Below are 20,213 nucleotides of genomic sequence, written 5' to 3'. Positions count from 1 at the left end.
TGTGATGTGATCAGTGTCTCACACTCACAGCTGAGTGTGCTCTGTAGCTCTGTATTCTACTGACAGGGTCTGTGCTGTGCTCACATCTTCCTTTAAAGGTTACTCTGTAGCTCGGTATTCTACTGCCCGGGTCTGTGTTGTGATCAGTCTCTCACTCTGAGTGCGCTCTGTAGCTCGGTATTCTACTGCCCGGGTCTGTGTTGTGATCAGTCTCTCACTCTGAGTGCGCTCTGTAGCTCGGTATTCTACTGCCAGGGTCTGTGTTGTGATCAGTGTCTCACTCTGAGTGCGCTCTGTAGCTCGGTATTCTACTGCCCGGGTCTGTGTTGCGATCAGTGTCTCACCTCTGAGTGCGCTCTGTAGCTCGGTATTCTACTGCCAGGGTCTGTGTTGTGATCAGTGTCTCACTCTGAGTGCGCTCTGTAGCTCGGTATTCTACTGCCAGGGTCTGTGTTGCGATCAGTGTCTCACTCTGAGTTCGCTCGTAGCTCGGTATTCTACTGCCCGGGTCTGTCATGTGATCCCTGTCTCGCCTGTGAGTGGCTCTGTAGCTCGGTATTCGACTGCCCGGGTCTGTGTTGTGATCAGTGTCTCACAGTCCGAGCATGCGCGTTACCCAGAGCCTCACTGCTGCTGCTGAGTCTAGCAGGAGAACCTGCCACCACTGCCCTGGCTCATCCGAAGCGCTGCATCCTAACCAGACCTCTTCTTGGCGCTCTCTGAAGGGCCAGGCGCCACGGATCAGCAGAGGAATGTCCTGCACAGGTTCAGCCCAGGTAAGCAGTGCTTGGCCCAGTGGTCCTGGAATCATTGAGAGCCCCTTTAATAACCCCCATCACTCCCACCTCCAGGGGGCGCTACTCAGCTGGAGAGCAAGCTGCAGTCTCGAGGATCGAGGCTGTTGGCTGGTGCATCACCACACCGACCGCAGTGCATCACCACACTGACCCCAGAGCATCACCACACTGACCCCAGAGCATCACCACACTGACCCCGGAGCATCACCACACTGACCCCGGAGCATCACCACACTGACCCCTGGGCATCACCACACTGACCCCAGGGCATCACTACACTGACCCCAGGGCATCACCACACTGACCCCAGAGCATCACCACACTGACTCGGGGGCATCACCACACTGACCCCAGGGCATCACCACACTGACCCTGGTGCATCACCACATTGACCCTGGGCATCACCACACTGACCCCAGGGCATCACCACTCTGACTCGGGGGCATCACCACACTGACCCCGGGGGCATCACCACACTGACCCCGGAGCATCACCACACTGACCCTGGTGCATCACCACATTGACCCCTGGGCATCACCACACTGACCCCAGTCCAGCACCACACTGATCGGGGCATCACCACACTGACCCAGGGGGCATCACCACACTGACCTCAGGGCATCACCACACTGACCCCAGGGCATAACCACACTGACCCCAGAGCATCACCAACTGACACCGGGGCATCACCACACTGACCCTGGTGCATCACCACATTGACCCCTGGGCATCACCACACTGACCCCAGTCCAGCACCACACTGATCGGGGCATCACCACACTGACCCAGGGGGCATCACCACACTGACCTCAGGGCATCACCACACTGACCCCAGGGCATAACCACACTGACCCCAGAGCATCACCAACTGACACCGGGGCATCACCACACTGACCCTGGTGCATCACCACATTGACCCCTGGGCATCACCACACTGACCCCAGTCCAGCACCACACTGATCGGGGCATCACCACACTGACCCCAGGGCATCACCACTCTGACTCGGGGGCATCACCACACTGACCCCGGGGGCATCACCACACTGACCCTGGTGCATCACCACATTGACCCCTGGGCATCACCACACTGACCCCAGTCCAGCACCACACTGATCGGGGCATCACCACACTGACCCCGGGGGCATCACCACACTGACCTCAGGGCATCACCACACTGACCTCAGGGCATCACCACACTGACCCCAGGGCATAACCACACTGACCCCAGAGCATCACCAACTGACACCGGGGCATCACCACACTGACCCTGGTGCATCACCACATTGACCCCTGGGCATCACCACACTGACCCCAGTCCAGCACCACACTGATCGGGGCATCACCACACTGACCCCAGGGCATCACCACTCTGACTCGGGGGCATCACCACACTGACCCCGGGGGCATCACCACACTGACCTCAGGGCATCACCACACTGACCCCAGGGCATAACCACACTGACCCCAGAGCATCATCAACTGACACCGGGGCATCACCACATTGACCCCTGGGCATCACCACACTGACCCCAGTCCAGCACCACACTGATCGGGGCATCACCACACTGACCCCAGGGCATCACCACTCTGACTCAGGGGCATCACCACACTGACCCCGGGGGCATCACCACACTGACCCCGGGGGCATCACCACACTGACCTCAGGGCATCACCACACTGACCCCAGGGCATAACCACACGGACCCCAGAGCATCACCAACTGACACCGGGGCATCACCACACTGACCCCAGGACATCACCACTGTGACTTGGGGGCATTGCCACACTTACCACAGACCATCGCCACACTGGCCCCAGAGCGTCACCACACTGACCCCAGTGCATCACCACACTGACCCCATAGCATCACCAACTGACCCTAGACTGTCACCACACTGACCACAGTACAACACCACACTGACCCCAGAGCATCACCACACTGACATCAGTCCAACTCCACACTGATCCTAGGGCATCACCTCACTGACCCCTGGGCATCACCACACTGACCCTGGGGCTTCACCACACTGACCAGTGTATCAGCACACTGACCTCAGTCCAACATCACACTGACCCCAGACATCACCACACTGACCAGTGCATCTCCACAGTAAGCCCAGGGCATACCCACACTGATGCCAGTACAACACCACACTGACCCCAAGACATCACCACACTGACTTGTGCATCTCCACACTGACCCTGGGGCATCACCACACTGATCCCAATTCAACACCACACTGACCCCAGGGTATCACCTCACTGACCCCGGGGTGCACCACACTGACCCTGGTGCATCACCACACTGATTTCAAAGCATATCAACACTGACCCCAGTGCATCACCATACTGACATCAGTCCAACTCCACACTGATCCTAGGGCATCTCCTCACTGAGCCCAGGGCATCAACACACTGAGCATCAACACACCGACCCCAGGGCATCACTACACTGACCAGTGCATCTCCACACTGACCCCTGGGCATCACCACACGGACCCAGGGCATCACCACTCTGACTCAGGGGCATCACCACACTGACACCAGAGCATTATCACACTGACCCCAGAGCATCACCACACTGACCCTGGAGCATCACCATTCTGACCCCAGGACATCACCACACTGACACCTAGTGCTTCACCACACTGACCCAAGTGCATCGCCACAATGACCCCAGAGCATCACCACACTGACCCAAGGGCATCACCACACTGACAAGGGCATCACAACTCCGACTCCAGGCCAACACCAAACTGACCTCAGGGCATCACTACACTGACCCCCAGAATATCACCACACTTACCCCAGTCCAACGCCACACTGACCCCAGGGCATCACCACACTGACCCCAGGGCATCACCACACTGACCCCAGAATATCACCACACTGACCCCAGGGCATCACCACACTGCCCCTGGGGCATCACCACTCTGACCTCAGTTCAACTCCACACTGATTCTAGGGCATCACCGTACTGAACCCAGAGCATCACCACAATGACTCAGAGGCATCCCCACACTGACCCCAGGGCATCACCACATTAACATCAGTTCAGCTCCACATTGATCCAAGGGCATCACCTCACTGACCCCAGGGCATCAACACTCCGACCAGTGTATCACCACACTGACCCTGGGGCATCACCACTCTGCCCCCGGTACATCACCACACTGACCCCAGGGCATAACCACGCTGACCCAGGGGCATCACACCACTTACGCCAGGTCATTATCACACTGACCCCAGAGCATGGGTACACTGACCCCGAAGCATTGCCACACTTACCCCAGAGCATCGCCACACTGACCCAGGGGCATAGCCATACTGGCCCCAGAGCGTCACCACACTGACCCCGGGGCATCACCACACTGATCCCGGAGCATCACTACACTGACCAGTGCATCAACACACTGACCCCAGTCCAACACCACACTGACCCCAGGGCATCACCTCATTAACCCCAGGGCATAACCACACTGAACAGTGCATCTCCACACTATCCCCAGAGTGTCACCACACTGACCCCAGACCACCACCAACTGACCCCGGACCACACTGACCCCAGAGGATCACCACAATGACTGCAGGGCATCACCACACTGACCCTGGGGCATCACCACACTGACATCAGTCCAACTCCACACTGATCCTAGGGAATCACCTCACTGACCACAGAATATCACCACACAGACCCCTGGGCATCACCATACTGACCCTGGGCATCACCATACTGACCCCGGGCATCACCATACTTACCCCGGGGCATTACCCTGCTGACTCCAGCGCATGGCTACACAAACCCCAAAGCATCGTCGCACTGATCCCGGGGCCTCGTCACACTGACCCCAGAGCGTCACCACACTGACCCTAGTGCGTCACCACACTGACCTCAGAGCATCACCAGCTGACCCCGTGGCATCACCAGCTGACCTCGTGGCATCACCACACTGACCCTGTGGCATCACCACACTGACCCCAGAGCATCACCACACTGACACCAGAGTATCACCACGCTGACCCTGGGTAATCACTACACTGACCTCAGTCCAACACCACACTGACTCCAGGGCATCTCCCCACTAAGCCCGGGGCATAACCACACTGATGCCAGTCCAACACCACACTGACCCCAAGACATCACCACTCTGACTAGTGCATCTCCACGCTGACCCTGGGGATCACCATTAACCACACTGATGCCAGTCCAACACCACACTGACCCCAAGACATCACCACACTGACTAGTGCATCTCCACGCTGACCCTGGGGCATCACCACATTGATCCCAGTTCAACACCACACTGACCCCAGGACATCACCATAATGACCCCATCATATCACAACACTGACCCCGGAGCATCACCACACTGATCACAGTGCATCACCACACTGACCTCAGTGCATCACCACAGTGACCCCGGGGCATCACCACACTGACCCCGGGACATCACCACACTGACCCCAGGACATCACCATACTGACCCCAGGGCATCATCTCACTGACCCCAGGACATCACCATACTGACCTCATCATATCATAACACTGACCCCGGAGCATCACCACACTGATCACAGTGCATCACCACACTGACCTCAGCGCATGGCCACACTGACCAGTGCATCAGCACACTGGCCCCGGCACATCACCACACTTATCCCAGAGCATCACCACCACACTGACCCCAGTGCATGGCCACACTGACCCCAGGGCATCACCATGCTGACCCAGGGGCATCATCCCACTTACGCCAGGTCATTATCACACTGACCCCAGAGCATGGCCACACTGACCCCGAAGCATCGCCACACTTACCCCGGAGCACCACCACACCGACACCGGGGCATCACCACACTGACCCCAGGGTGTCACCACACTGACCCTGAGGCGTCACCACACTGACCTCCAGTGCACCACCACACTGACCTCCAGTGCACCACCACACTGACCCTAGTGCATCACCGCACTGACCCCAGAGCATCACCACACTGACCAGTGCATCAACACACTTACCCTAGTCCAACACCACACTGACCCCAGGGCATAAGGACACTGATCAGTGCATCTCCACACTGACCCCAGGACATCACCTCTGTGACTTGGAGGCATCTCCACATTTACCCCGAGCATCGCCACACTGGCCCCAGGGCATAGCCACACTGGCCCCAAAGCGTCACCACACTGACCCAAGTGCATCGCCACACTGACCCCAGAGCATTACCAACTGACCCCAGAATGTCACCACACTGACCCCAGAACATCACCACAATGACTGCAGGGCATCCCCACACTGACCCTTGGGCATCTCCCCACTAAGCCCGGGGCATAACCACACTGCTGCCAGTCCAACACCACACTGACCCCAAGGCATCACCACACTGACTAGTGCATCTCCACGCTGACCCTGGGGCATCACCACACTGATCCCAGTTCAACACCACACTGACCCTAGGGCATCATCCCACTGACCCCAGGATATCACCATACTGACCCCATCATATCACAATACTGATCCCGGAGCATCACCACACTGATCACAGTGCATCACCACACTGACCCCGGGGCATCACCACACTGACCCCAGGACATCACCATACTGACCCCAGGGCAGCATCTCACTGACCCCAGGACATCACCAAACTGACCCCATCATATCACAACACTGACCCCGGAGCATCAACCACACTGATCCCAGTGCATCACCACACTGACCTCAGTGCATCACCACACTGACCTAGGGGCATCACCACACTGACCTCAGCGCATGGCCACACTGACCAGTGCATCAGCACACTGGCCCCGGGACATCACCACACTGATCCCAGAGCATCACCACCACACTGACCCCAGTGCATGGCCACACTGACCCTAGCGCATCACCATGCTGACCCAGGGGCATCACCCCACTTACGCCAGGTCATTATCACACTGACCCCAGAGCATAGCCACACTGACTCGAAGCATCGCCACACTTACCCCGGTGTATCTCCACACTGACCCCAGGGCATAGCCATACTTGCCGCAGAGCATCACCATACTGACCCCAGTGCATCACCACACTGACCCCAGGGTGTCACCACACTGACCCTGAGGCGTCACCACACTGACCTCCAGTGCACCACCACACTGACCTCCAGTGCACCACCACACTGACCAGTGCATCAACACACTTACCCTAGTCCAACACCACACTGACCCCAGGGCATTACCTCACTGACCCCAGGACATAAGCACACTGATCAGTGCATCTCCACACTGACCCCAGGACATCACCACTGTGATTTGGGGGCATCTCCACATTTCCCCCCGAGCATCGCCACACTGGCCCCAGGGCATAGCCACACTGGCCCCAAAGCGTCACTACACTGACCCAAGTGCATCGCCACACTGACCCCATCGTATCACCAACTGACCCCAGAATGTCACCACACTGGCCCCAGTCCAACACCACACTGACCCCAGAGCATCACCACACTGACCCTTGGGCATCACCACACTGACCCTTGGGCATCACCACACTGACATCAGTCCAACTCCACACTGATCCTAGGTCATCACCTCACTGACCCCTGGGCATCAACACACTGATCAGTGTATCACCACACTGACCCTGGGGCTTTACCACACTGACCAGTGTATCAGCACACTGACCTAAGTCCAACATCACACTGACCCAAGGGCATCACCACACTGACCAGTGCATCTCCACACTAACACTGGGGCATCACCACACTGATTCCAGTTCAACACCACACTGACCCCAGGGTATCACCTCACTGACCCCGGGGTGCACCACACTGACCCCAGTGCATCACCACACTGATTTCAGAGCATATCAACACTGACCCCAGTGCATCATCAGACTGACCCCAATGTATCACAACACTGACCCCAAAGCATCAGCACACTGACCACCGTGCATCACCACACTGCCTCCGAGCATCACCACGCTGACCCCGGGGCATCACTACACTAACACTAGAGCATTACCACCACAGTGACACCAGCACATGGCCACACCGACCCCGGAGCATCATCACACTGACCCATAGGCATCACCACACTGAACCCAGGGCATCACCACACTGACCCCGGGGCATCACTACCTCACTGACCCCAGCGCATGGCCACACTGACCAGTGCATCAACACAGTGACCCCAGGGCATCACCACACTGACCTCAGTCTGACACTACCCTGACCCCAGGGCATCACCGCACTGACCCCCAGGCATCACCACACTGACCTCAGTTCAACACCACACTGACCTCAGTTCAACACCACACTGACCCCAGGGCATCCCCACACTGACCCCGGAACATCCCTACACTGACCACAGTGCATCTCCACACTGACCACAGTGCATCACTGTAGGAAGCGGGTTCTGTATATACTATATCAAAATAAGATATAGGGGGTGATTCTAACCCTGACGGGCGGCGGAGGCCGCCCACCAGAGTTCCCCCCTCCAGAACACCGCTCCGCGGGCATTAGACCGCTGCGGTGATTCTGGCTTTTGCACTGGGCTGGCGGGCGACCGCCAAAAGGCCGCCCGCCAGCCCAGTGCAAAAGAGCCTTCCCACGAGGACGCCGGCTCAGAATTGAGCCGGCGGAGTGGGAAGGTGCGACGGGTGCAGTGGCACCCGTTGCGTATTTCAGTGTCTGCAAAGCAGACACTGAAATACAAATTGGGGCCCTCTTACGGGGGCCCCTGCAGTGCCCATGCCATTGGCATGGGCACTGCAGGGGCCCCCAGGGGCCCCACGACAACCCATACTGCCATCCTGTTCCTGGCGGGAGAACCGCCAGGAACAGGATGGCGGTATGGGCTGTCAGAATCCCCATGGCGGCGCAGCGAGCTGCGCCGCCATGGAGGATTCTAAAGGGCAGCGGAAAACCGGCGGGAGACCGCCGGTTTTCCGCATCTGACCGCGGCCAAACCGCCGCGGTCAGAATGCCCTGCGGGGCACCGCCAGCCTGTTGGCGGTGCTCCCGCCAACCCTGGAATGACCCCCATAGTGTGCACAGAGTACAGGGGTTCCCCAAAGGCGTGACAGAGGCAATAATAGATAATACTAATGCTCTATTTGTGGTAGTGTGGTAGAGCAGTTAGGTTTATCAGAGGGTAGTGTTAAGCTTTTGTTGTACACACACAAGCAATAAGTGAAAACACGCACTCAATGACTTAACTCCAGACCAATAGCTTTCGTATAGAAAAATATGCTTTTGTTAATTTATTTCTAGAACTATAAGATTAATTTAGCAGGTTAGTACATTAAATAAAAGGTACTTTGCATAGTAATACTTAGAACTTTGAATGTAATAAAAAATGTACACAGTTTTCTTTAAAAAGGGAAAAAGCTATTTTAAAAATGGACACTGCAATTTTTAACAGTTCCTGGGGGAGGTATGTAAAGTACAGTTTTTGATCTAAGTAACAAACATATGGGTTCAATCTCCGGGGCATAGGTAGCCCACAGTTTGGGGTTCAAGATAATCTCAAACACCCAGCGCCAGCAACACCGGGCCGATTAGGTGCAGAGGTCAAACAGGAGTTAAAATAACTTGGGCCCCTACGGAGATAGGGGGTACTCTGGTTCCGGTCTGCTTGCAGGTAACTACCCGCGTTGTCGGAGGGCAGACCAGGGGGGTTTGGAGGAGTACTGGAGGGGCCCCAAGTAGGCACAAAAACCACACCCTCAGCGGCACGGGGGCAGCTGTGTGCAGTGTGAAAACAGGGTGTCGGGTTCCCAATAGAACTCTATGGAGGGACCCGGGGGTCACTTAGGCACTGCAGGCAGGGCACAGGGGGGCCCCTCCGGCAAGCCACAGACTGGGCAAGGTTGAGGGTCACCTGCTGGTGGTTGCTGCACCAGTGGTTGTTTTCTCTCGGTCCTGGGGGCTGCGGGTGCAGTGTGTCTCCAGGCAACTGATATCTTCGTCCTGGGTAGTCGCAGTCAAGGGGGTCCTTGGGATTCCCTCTGCAGGCGTCGTCATCGGGGTGTAGAGAGGTCAGCCCAGGGTGGACACGTAGTTGTAGTCGCCTGGGGATCTTCTCTGGCTAGTTGGTTTCTCTGGACACAGGCTGAGGGTGTTGGATGCAGAGTAGTTGGACTCACTCTTCTGGAGTGAGGTGAGAGTCCCTTTAAAGATGGTTTCTTTGTCTTCTTCTTGGACAGGTCCGCTGTCCACAGGAGTTTCTTGGTCCTCGGTGATGCAGGCAGTCCGCTGGAGGCTTTTCAGGGGTCACTGGTCCTGCAGAATGCATTGCTTGTTTTCTTGCAGCTTTCTGAGGCAGGAGACGGACCGGTAGGGCTGGGGCCGAGTCAGTTGTTGTCTCCTTCTCTTCTCTGCAGGGTTTTCAGCTCAGCAGTCCTTCTTTCTTGAGGTCATCAGGACTCTGACTAGCTTGGTTCAGGGAGCCCTTAGATACAAGATTTAGGGGTCTGAGGGCAGTAGCCAATGGCTACTGTCCCTGATGGTGGCTACACCCTCCTTGTGCTACTCCCTTTGGGGAGGGGAGCACATTCCTATCCCTACTGGCCCTGCTCCTCCATACCAAAATGGAGGATTCTGCAAGGAGGGGGGTCACTTCAGCTCTGGACCCCTTAGGAGTGGTCCTGACTGAGGTGGTGACTCCTCCTTGTTTTTCCTAATTATCCCTCTGAAATTTCTGCCAAAAGTGGGCCTTTGTCCAGGGGCTGGGCATCTCCACTAGCTGGAGTGCCCTGGGGCATTGTAACACGAAGCCTGAGCCTTAGAGGCTCACCGCTAGGTGTTACAGTTCCTGCAGGGGGAGGTGTGAAGCACCTAAACCCAGTGCAGGCTCTGTTTCTGGTCCCAGAGAGCACAAAGTCTCTCACCCCAGGGGGTCAGAAACTCATCTCTCAGTGGCAGGCTGGCACAGACCAGTCAGTCCTGCACTGAAGGATTAGGTAAAATACAGGGGGCATCTCTAAGATGCCATCTGTGTGCATTTGTTAATACATCCAACACTGGCATCAGTGTGGGTTTATTATTCTGAGAAGTTTGATACCAAACTTCCCAGTATTCATTGTAGCCATTATGGAACTATAGAGTTTGTTTTGACAAACTCCCAGACCATATATTTAATACGGCCACACTGTACTTACAATGTCTAAGAATGGACTTAGACACTGTAGGTGCATATTGCTAATGCAGCTATGCCCTCACCTGTAGTATAGTGCACCCTGCCTCAGGGCTTTAAGGCCTGCTAGAGGGGTGACTTACCTATGCCACAGGTAGTGTTTTTTGTGCATGGCATTCTGAGGGGGGTGCCAGGTCGACTTTGCCTTTTTCTCCCAACCAACAAACACAATCTGCAATGGCAGTGTGCATGTGTTAGGTGAGGTCCCTTAGGGTGGCACAACACATGCTGCAGCCCTTAGGGACATTCCCTGGTCACAGGGCCCTTGGGACCACTGGTACCTTTTACAAGGGACTTATCTGTGTGCCAGGGATGTGTCAATTGTGGAAACAATGGTACATTTTTAGTGAAAGAACATTGGTGCTGGGGCCTAATTAGCAGGGTCCCTGCACACTCTCAGTTGTGTCAGCATCAATATCAGGGAAAAAGTGTGTGGGGGGTAACAGGCCATTTTCCTACAATCACCACACTGACCCCGGAGCATCACCACAATGACGTCAGGGCATCACCACACTGACCCTGGAGCATTACCACAATGACCCCAGTGCATGGTCACACTGACCCCAGAGCATTACCACACTGACCCTGGGGCATCACCACACTTACACTGGAGCATTACCACAATGACCCTGGTGCATGGCCACACTGACCCCGGAGCATCAGCACACTGACCCAGGAGGATCACCACACTGACCTCAGAGAATCACCACACTGACCCCGGGACTTCACCACACTGACCCCAGTGTATCACCAATCTGACCCTGGGGCATCACCACACTGACCCCGGGGCATCACCACACTGAGCATCACCTCAATGACCCCGGAGCATCATCACACTGACAAAGTACATCTCACACACTGACCCCGGGGCATCACCACTCTGACTTGGGGGCCATCACCACACTGACACCAGAGCATTACCACACTGACCCCAGAGCATCACTACACTGACCATGGACCATCACCACCTTTACCCCAGAACATCACCATTCTGACCCCGGGGCATCACCACACTAACCCAAGTGCATCACCACACTGACCCCAGGGCATCACCACACTGACCAGGGCATCACCACTGTGACCCCAGTCCAACACCACACTGACCCCAGGGCATCACCACACTGACCCCAGAATATCACAACACTGAACATCACCTCACTGACCCCAGGGCATCACCACACTGACCAGTGCATCTCCACCCTGACCCCAGGGCATCACCACTCTGACTCTGGGGCATCACCACAATTACTGTAGAGCATCACCATTCTGACCTTGGGGCATCACCACACTGACCCTGGGGCATCACCCCACTTCCCCCGGGCATTACCATACTGACCCCACCGCATGGCCACACTGAGCCGAAGCATCGCCACACCTACCCCGGAGCATTGCCACAGTGACCCCGGGGCATAGCAAAACTGGCCCCAGAGCGTCACCGCACTGACCCTAGTGCATCACAACACTGACCCCAGACCATCACAACACTGACCCCAGAGCATCCCCACACTGACCACTGCATCAACACACTGCCCCCAGTCCAACACAACACTGACCCTAGACCATCACCACACTGACCTCAGGGCGTCACCACACTGACCCCTCCCAGTGCACCACCACACTGACCCCAGTGCATCACCACAACGATCCCAGAGCATCACACCACTGACCCCAGGGCATCACCACATTGACCAGTACATCAACACACTGACGCCAGTCCAACACCAACTGACCCCGGGGCATCACCACACTGACCCCGGGGCATCACCACACTGACCCCGGAGCAGCACCCCACTGACCCCAGGGCGTCACCCCACTGACCTCAGGGCGTCACCACACTGACCCCCAGTGCACCACCACACTGACCCCAGTGCATCACCACACTGACTCCAGTGCATCACCACACTGACACCAGATCATCACAGCACTGACCCCAGGGCATCACCACACTGACTCCAGGGCATCACCACACTGACCCCGGGGCTTCACCACACTGACCTCTGTCCAACACCGCACTGACCGCTGGGCATCACCACACTGACCGCAGTGAATCAACACGCTGACCCCAGTCCAACACCACACTGACTCCAGAACATCAACACACTGCCCCCAGTCCAACACAACACTGACCCCAGGGCATCACCACACTGACTCCAGGGCATCACCACACTGACCCCAGGGCATCACCACACTGACCCCAGGGCATCACCACACTGACCTCTGTCCAACACCACACTGATCCCAGGGCATCAACACACTGACCAGTGCATCTCAACACTGACCCCGTGGCATAACCACACTGACACCAGTCCAACACCACACTAGCCCCAAGGCATCACCACACTGACCAGTGCATCTCCACACTTACCCCTGGGCATCACCACACTGATCCCAGTCCAGCACCACACTGGCCCCTGGTGCATCACCTCACTGATCCAAGGATATCACCTTACTGACCCCAGGGCCTCACCACACTGACCCTGGTTCATCACCACAATGACTTCAGAGCATCGCAATACTGACCCCAGTGCATCAGCCTACTGACCCAGTGTATCACGACACTGACCCAGGAGCATCACCACACTGACCACAGTGCATCACCACACTTATCTCAGTGCATCACCGCACTGCCTCTGAGCATCACCACTCTGATCCCGGGGCATCACTACACTGACACCGTAGCATTACCACCACACTGACCCCAGCGCATGGCCACACTGACCAGTGCATTACCACAGTGACCCCCGGACATCACCACAATGACCCCGGGACATCACCACACTGACCCCGGGGCATCACCGCACTGACCTCAGTTCAACACCACACTGACCTTAGGGCATCACCAGACTGACACTGGGGCATAGCCACATTGGCCCCGGAGCATCACCACACTGACCCCAGAGCGACACCACACTGCCTCCGAGCATCACCATTCTGACCCTGGGGCATCACCACATTGACACCAGATCATTACCACCACACTGACCCCAGCGCATGGCCACACTGACCAGTGCATCACCACACTGACCCCAGGACATCACCACAATGACTCTGGGGCATCACCACACTGACCCCGGGGCTTCACCACACTAACCCCGGAGCATCACCACACTGTCCGCAGTCCAACATCACCCTGACTCCAGGGCATCACCGCACTTACCCCCGGGCATCACCGCACTGACCTAATTTCAACACCACACTGACCCTAGGGCATCACCACACTGACCCCAGGGCATCACCACACTGACCCCAGGGCATCCCCACACTGACCCAGAGCATTCCTACACTGACCACAATGCATCAGCACACTGTCCTCAGTGTATCACCACATTGACCCCGGAGCATCACCACACTGCCCTCGGGGCATCACCACACGGACCCCGGAGCATTCCCACAATGACCCCGGTGCATGGTCACACTGACCCTGGAGCATCACCACACTGATCCCAGGGCATCATCACACTGACCAGGGCATCACCACATTTACATCAGTCCAGCTCCACATTGATGCTAGGGCATCAACACACTGACCAGTGTGTCACCACACTGACCCTGGGGCATCACCCCTCTGACCCTGGGGCATCACCCCTCTGACCCCGGGGCATCACCCCTCTGACCCCGGGGCATCACCACACTGACCCCAGGGCATCACCACGCTAACCCCGGGGTATCACCCCACTTACCGTGGGGCATTACCACACTGACCCCAAAGCTTCGCCACACTTTACCCAGGGCATTGCCAAATGGACCCTGGGGTATAGCCACCCTGGCCCCAGAGCACCACGACACTGACTCCAGAGCATCACCACACTGACTCCCGAGCATCACCACACTGACCCCAGGGTGTCACCTTACTGACCCCGGGGCGTCACCTTACTGACCCCAGTGGATCAACACACTGACCCCAGTCCAACAGCACACTGGCCCTAGAACATCAACACACTGCCCCCAGTCCAGCGCAACACTGACCCGGGGGCATCACCACACTGACCCCAGGGCATTACCACACCGACCTCAGTCCAACACCACACTGGCCCCAGGGTATCACCACACTGACCAGTGCATCTCCACACTGACCCCGGGGCATCATCACACTGACGTCAGTCCAACAAAACACTGACCTCAAGACATCACCACACTGACCAGTGAATCTCCTCACTGACCCCGGGGCATCACCACACTGACCCCAGTCCAACACCACACTGACCCCAGTCCAACACCACACTGACCCCAGGGCATCCCCTCACTGACCCCAGGACATCACCTCACTGACCCTGGGGCATCACCACACTGACCCCGGTTCATCACATCACTAACTTCAGAGCATCTCAACACTGACCCCAGTGCATCACCATACTGACCCCAGTGTGTCACAACACTGACCTGGGAGCATCACCACACTGACCACAGTGCATCACCACACTGCCCCAGAGCATCACCACTCTGACCCCGGGGCATTGTTACACTGACACTAGAGCATTACTACCACACTGACCCTACCGCATGGCCACCCTGACCCCGAAGCATCACCACACTGGCCCAGGGGCGTCACCACGCTGACCTCAGAGCATCACCACACTGACCTTAGATCTTCACCACACTGACCCGGTATTTTTGTATAGGCCTGTTCTATTCTCAGATAGGCTGGACTGTTAGCCATGGACTCAATGAAGACTATGGGCCTGATTTAGAGTTTGGCGGAGGGGGTTATTTAATCGCAAACGTGACGGATATCCTGTCTGCCATATAACAATCCCATTATATCCTATGGGAATCTTAATACGGTGGACGGGATATCCGATGTTAGCTATCCGCCAACCTCTAAATCGGGCCCTATGTTATTTCAGCTTTAGCACATACTCTTGTGGTTGACCACAAGTTGGGAAGTTCATCTTTCACTTCAGTGAAGGTCATTGTACTTGCACAGGGGGAATAATCCGGCCTTCCAGGGACACAGTATCATGTTGTTGCCCTCTCCAAGGGCCATGAGTGACCTCCATAACTACTGAGAGCCTTTTGCTGGTGTGCATCAGAAGCAGGCGGGCTGCAGAAAGCAGAGTGCAGCATCAGTAACAATGTCATGTCTCTGGGCCACTGGCATTGCTCAGTTTGTGTTTGTCTCATCCATATGTTTTATGTAAGCACTCTACTCTCCTTCTGCTCACGGCAAAATGTAAATAAAGGATCTTGAATGTCAGCTGTTGTGTGTCGGTTATGATGACAGACTGAACTCTAGTGGGAGAGAAGTTTATGTGTTGACCTGACTGCTGCTGCCCAAACTGTCTAAAATTAAATGTGTAGTTGTGGGTGTTGCCTTTATTCCCATTGCTCCCACAACGGATTTTTTTTTCTGCTTGTTGGATCTGCTGAAGCCCGAGATCATTGAGTGAAGAAATGTAGAAACGTCTGGTGGGAACAGTTGCTTCTGTTCTGGTTTCCCAGGCGCTCTTCTTCCTCTGTTGACAATGCTAGGATCCCTGTGGCAGCAGCATCCTTCTGAAGGCCTGTCTGCTCTCCTGACTGAGGCCACATACAAGGCATCAGACCTTCAGTGGGTACATTTCCTCTCATTGACATCCAGAAACTGAGCTGGCTGGGATCTGCTGGTTGGGTGCTGGGTTTCATTAAGATTGGGCGTCGCTTACTCCCCTGTGACTGGTCAGCCCATGACCAGGACACATTACCGGTACCTTTCTGAGAAAGAAACCATGACTGCTTCACATCACACTGCACATATCGGATGCTGGGTACCACAGGCACCCCAGACATCACTGAACCGGGAGGAAGTCGAGAGTCTTTCAGTATAACAGGTGCATCTGCCGCAGCCCGCTCCCCAACAAGGGCCTTTACCTAAGATACCAGCTTAGATTTCCCCCTCAGCATGTTGCACATTCTGAAAAGTGTTATCAAGAATACTCCTTACATTATAACATTGTAAATAAATTAGATGACTACATTTTAGCTGCTTGTTTGTAGTCTTAGGCCCTTACTACGAGTGGTGGAATTTCACAATCGAAGTGATAACTGGGTGAAATTCCATCAATTGCACTTTTAAGTGTTTCCAAGCCCAAAATGACCTGGCCTGTAAACCTCAAATCTGGTCAACCTGGACCTTGAAACACTTAACCCTTGTCAAGGCTCCTGGGGCAGAGGATGCTAGCAGTGGCACCACCCAGGATCTACTCTCCCTAGACAGACTCAAGCCAGCCCTCAGATCCTGATATAATCACCAGCCCCCCCCCTTGGCCTTTTCCCTGACTTTGTCTGACTGCACAGGTCAGGCAGAAATTGTCTGCAGTTTTCTCTCCAGAATGAGCGAACCAGATGGAAAAGGTCTGGGATCTGCATTGTATTCCACATTATAGAGACAACACATAATTATTTAAATCTTATGTGTGGATACCAGACAAAGGCCCTCATTCTGACCTTGGCGGTCTTTTCGCAAGACCGCCGAGTTACCGCCGCGGTAAAGACCGCCGACCGCGGCGGTATGCCGCTGCGCGTATTCCGACCGCTGGGAGCGTTCTGCCGGAAAACCGCCAGCAGCCACACTGGCGGTCGGCGGGAAAGTGGAGACTGGTCAACCTCCACCGCCACGCCAGCAGAACACCGCCCCCAGAATTACGACCCACATTTCTGTGTGGCGGTCTTCTGTTGGCGGTCTTCTGTTGGCGGTCACGTCCCTATGGCTCCCGTCGCCTCCCGGAGGACCAACGCACAAGGTAAATTGATCGTCTGTGAGGGGTGGGGGTGGGGGGGTGTTGTGTGATGTGTGCGTGCATGGGGGTGTGTAGAGGGGGTGTGTGAGTGCGTGCATGCGGGCGGGGGGTGCTGCTGTGCCTATGGGCAATGTGTGTAGTTCGGCGGGTGCGCATGTTGGCATGTATGTGTGCGGGTATGTGCCCCCGTTGTGTATGTGTGTGTGTAGGGGGTGTGCATATGTGCATGTTGGGGGTGCGTGCATGTCGGGGTGCGTGTATGTGCATGTCGGGGTGGGGGGGGCAGGGGGTTCGTACCACCTCTGGGGGGGTGGAGGGTGTGGGGGGAGGACTCGTGGGGGGTAGTGGGGGGTGGGGGAGACCCCTATCAGTGCCAGGGAAGGAATTCCCTGGCCCCGATAGTGCCTACCGCCATGGTACCGCCAAAAACCGCGGCGGTAAGCAGGGTCATGATACGGTTGGCGGTCTTGGGTCGACCGCCGGGCCGGAGTGCGCAAACTCCAGCCCGTCGGTCATGACCGCCGTGGCGGTCGGAGTGGGAAAGTGGCGGTCGATCGCGGCGGTGACCGCCGCGGTCAGAATGCCATTTTTTGGACCGCCGGTCTGTTCGCGGTCCGACCGCCGCCTCTCCGCCGACCGCCAAGGTCAGAATGAGGGCCAAAATCTTCCCTGCACGACTTTCTGGTATATTATAAGTGACTATTCATTTCAAAATATATTGTACAGGCTGGAACTTAGAAAAGTGTGATGGGTAAGTTATTTCCCCATTCGCCCTGTATTCCTAAGTGTATTAATTACTGTGTCAATGTGTCCTTCCCAGCCAGTGTTGAGTGGGATCCTCTGATAGTCCCAGACCTCACTGCAGAAGTTAGTGCTGTCCTCTGCTGGTGTCAGACCACAGTGCAGTAGTTGATAGGATCCTTTGCTGGTGTCAGACCACAGTGCAGTAGTTGATAGGATCCTTTGCTGGTGTCAGACCAGAGTGCAGTAACTAGTGGGGTCATCTGCTGCTGTCACACCACAGTGCAGTAGTTAGTGGGGTCCCCTGCTGCTGTCAGACCGCAGTGCAGTAGTTAGTGGGATCCGCTGGTGGTGTCAGACCACAGTGCAGTAGTTAGTGGGGTCCTCTGCTGGTGTCAGACCACAGTGCAGTAGTTAGTGGGGTCCTCTGCTGGTGTCAGACCACAGTGCAGTAACTAGTGGGGTCATCTGCTGCTGTCAGACCACAGTGCAGCAGCTAGTGGGGTCCTCTGTTAGTGTCAGACCACAGTGCAGTAGTTAGTGGGGTCCTCTGCTGCTGTCAGACCGCAGTGCAGTAGTTAGTGGGGTCCTCTGCTGCTGCTGTCAGACCACAGTGCAGTAGTTAGTGGGATCCACTGGTGGTGTCAGACCACAGTGCAGTAGTTAGTGGGGTCCTCTGCTGGTGTCAGACCACAGTGCAGTAGTTAGTGGGGTCCTCTGCTGGTGTCAGACAACAGTGCAGTAGTTAGTGGGGTCCTCTGCTGGTGTCAGACCACAGTGCAGTAGTTAGTGGGGTCATCCGCTGCTGTCAGACCACAGTGCAGTAGTTAGTAGGGTCCTCTGCTGCTGTCAGACCACAGTGCAGTAGTTATTAGGGGGTCCTCTGCTGGTGTCAGACCACAGTGCAGTAGTTATTAGGGGGTCCTCTGCTGCTGCTGTCAGACCACAGTGCAGTGGTTGATAGGATCCTTTGCTGGTCTCAGACCACAGTGCAGTAGTTGATAGGATCCTTTGCTGCTGTCAGACCACAGTGCAGTAGTTATTAGGGGGTCCTCTGCTGGTGTCAGACCACAGTGCAGTAGTTATTAGGGGGTCCTCTGCTGCTGGTGTCAGACCACAGTGCAGTAGTTGATAGGATCCTTTGCTGGTCTCAGACCACAGTGCAGTAGTTGATAGGATCCTTTGCTGGTGTTAGTGGGGGTCCTCCACTGCTGTCAGACCGCAGTGCAGTAGTTAGTGGGGTCCTCTGCTGGTGTCAGACCACAGTACAGTAGTTAGTGGGGTCCTCTGCTGCTGTCGGACCACAGTGCAGTAGTTAGTGGGGTCCTCTGCTGCTGTCAGACCGCAGTGCAGTAGTTAGTGGGGTGCTCTGCTGGTGTGAGACCACAGTGCAGTAGTTAGTGGGGTCCTCTGCTGCTGTCAGACCACAGTGCAGTAGTTAGTGGGGTCCTCCACTGCTGTCAGACCGCAGTGCAGTAGTTAGTGGGGTCCTCTGCTGCTGTCAGACCACAGTGCAGTAGTTAGTGGGGTCCTCTGCTGGTGTGAGACCACAGTTCAGTAGTTATTAGGGGGTCCTCTGCTGGTGTGAGACCACAGTGCAGTAGTTAGTGGGGTTCTCTGCTGGTGTGAGACCACAGTGCAGTAGTTAGTGGGGTCCTCTGCTGCTGTCAGACCACAGTGCAGTAGTTATTAGGGGGTCCTCTGCTGGTGTGAGACCACAGTGCAGTAGTTAGTGGGTCCTCTGCTGCTGCTGTCAGACCACAGTGCAGTAGTTAGTGGGGTCCTCTGCTG

General features: G+C 56.0%; 1 protein-coding gene across 1 annotated transcript in view; it reads left to right on the top strand.

Annotated features, from left to right (window-relative positions):
* The first annotated feature begins 605 nt into the window (after nt 1–605).
* Nucleotides 606–20,213, top strand: part of LOC138258684 (zinc finger protein 1 homolog) — a 165,952-nt gene continuing 146,344 nt past the window's right edge. Inside the window, exon 1 of the mRNA XM_069205985.1 lies at nt 606–776. Coding sequence (XP_069062086.1) covers nt 606–776 — 171 coding nt within the window. The remainder of the gene's footprint in view (nt 777–20,213) is intronic.

The sequence above is a fragment of the Pleurodeles waltl genome, chromosome 9 (genome assembly GCF_031143425.1).
Source record: "Pleurodeles waltl isolate 20211129_DDA chromosome 9, aPleWal1.hap1.20221129, whole genome shotgun sequence".
Classification (NCBI taxonomy): Eukaryota; Metazoa; Chordata; class Amphibia; order Caudata; family Salamandridae; genus Pleurodeles; species Pleurodeles waltl.
This window is presented reverse-complemented; position numbering and strand designations above follow the sequence as displayed.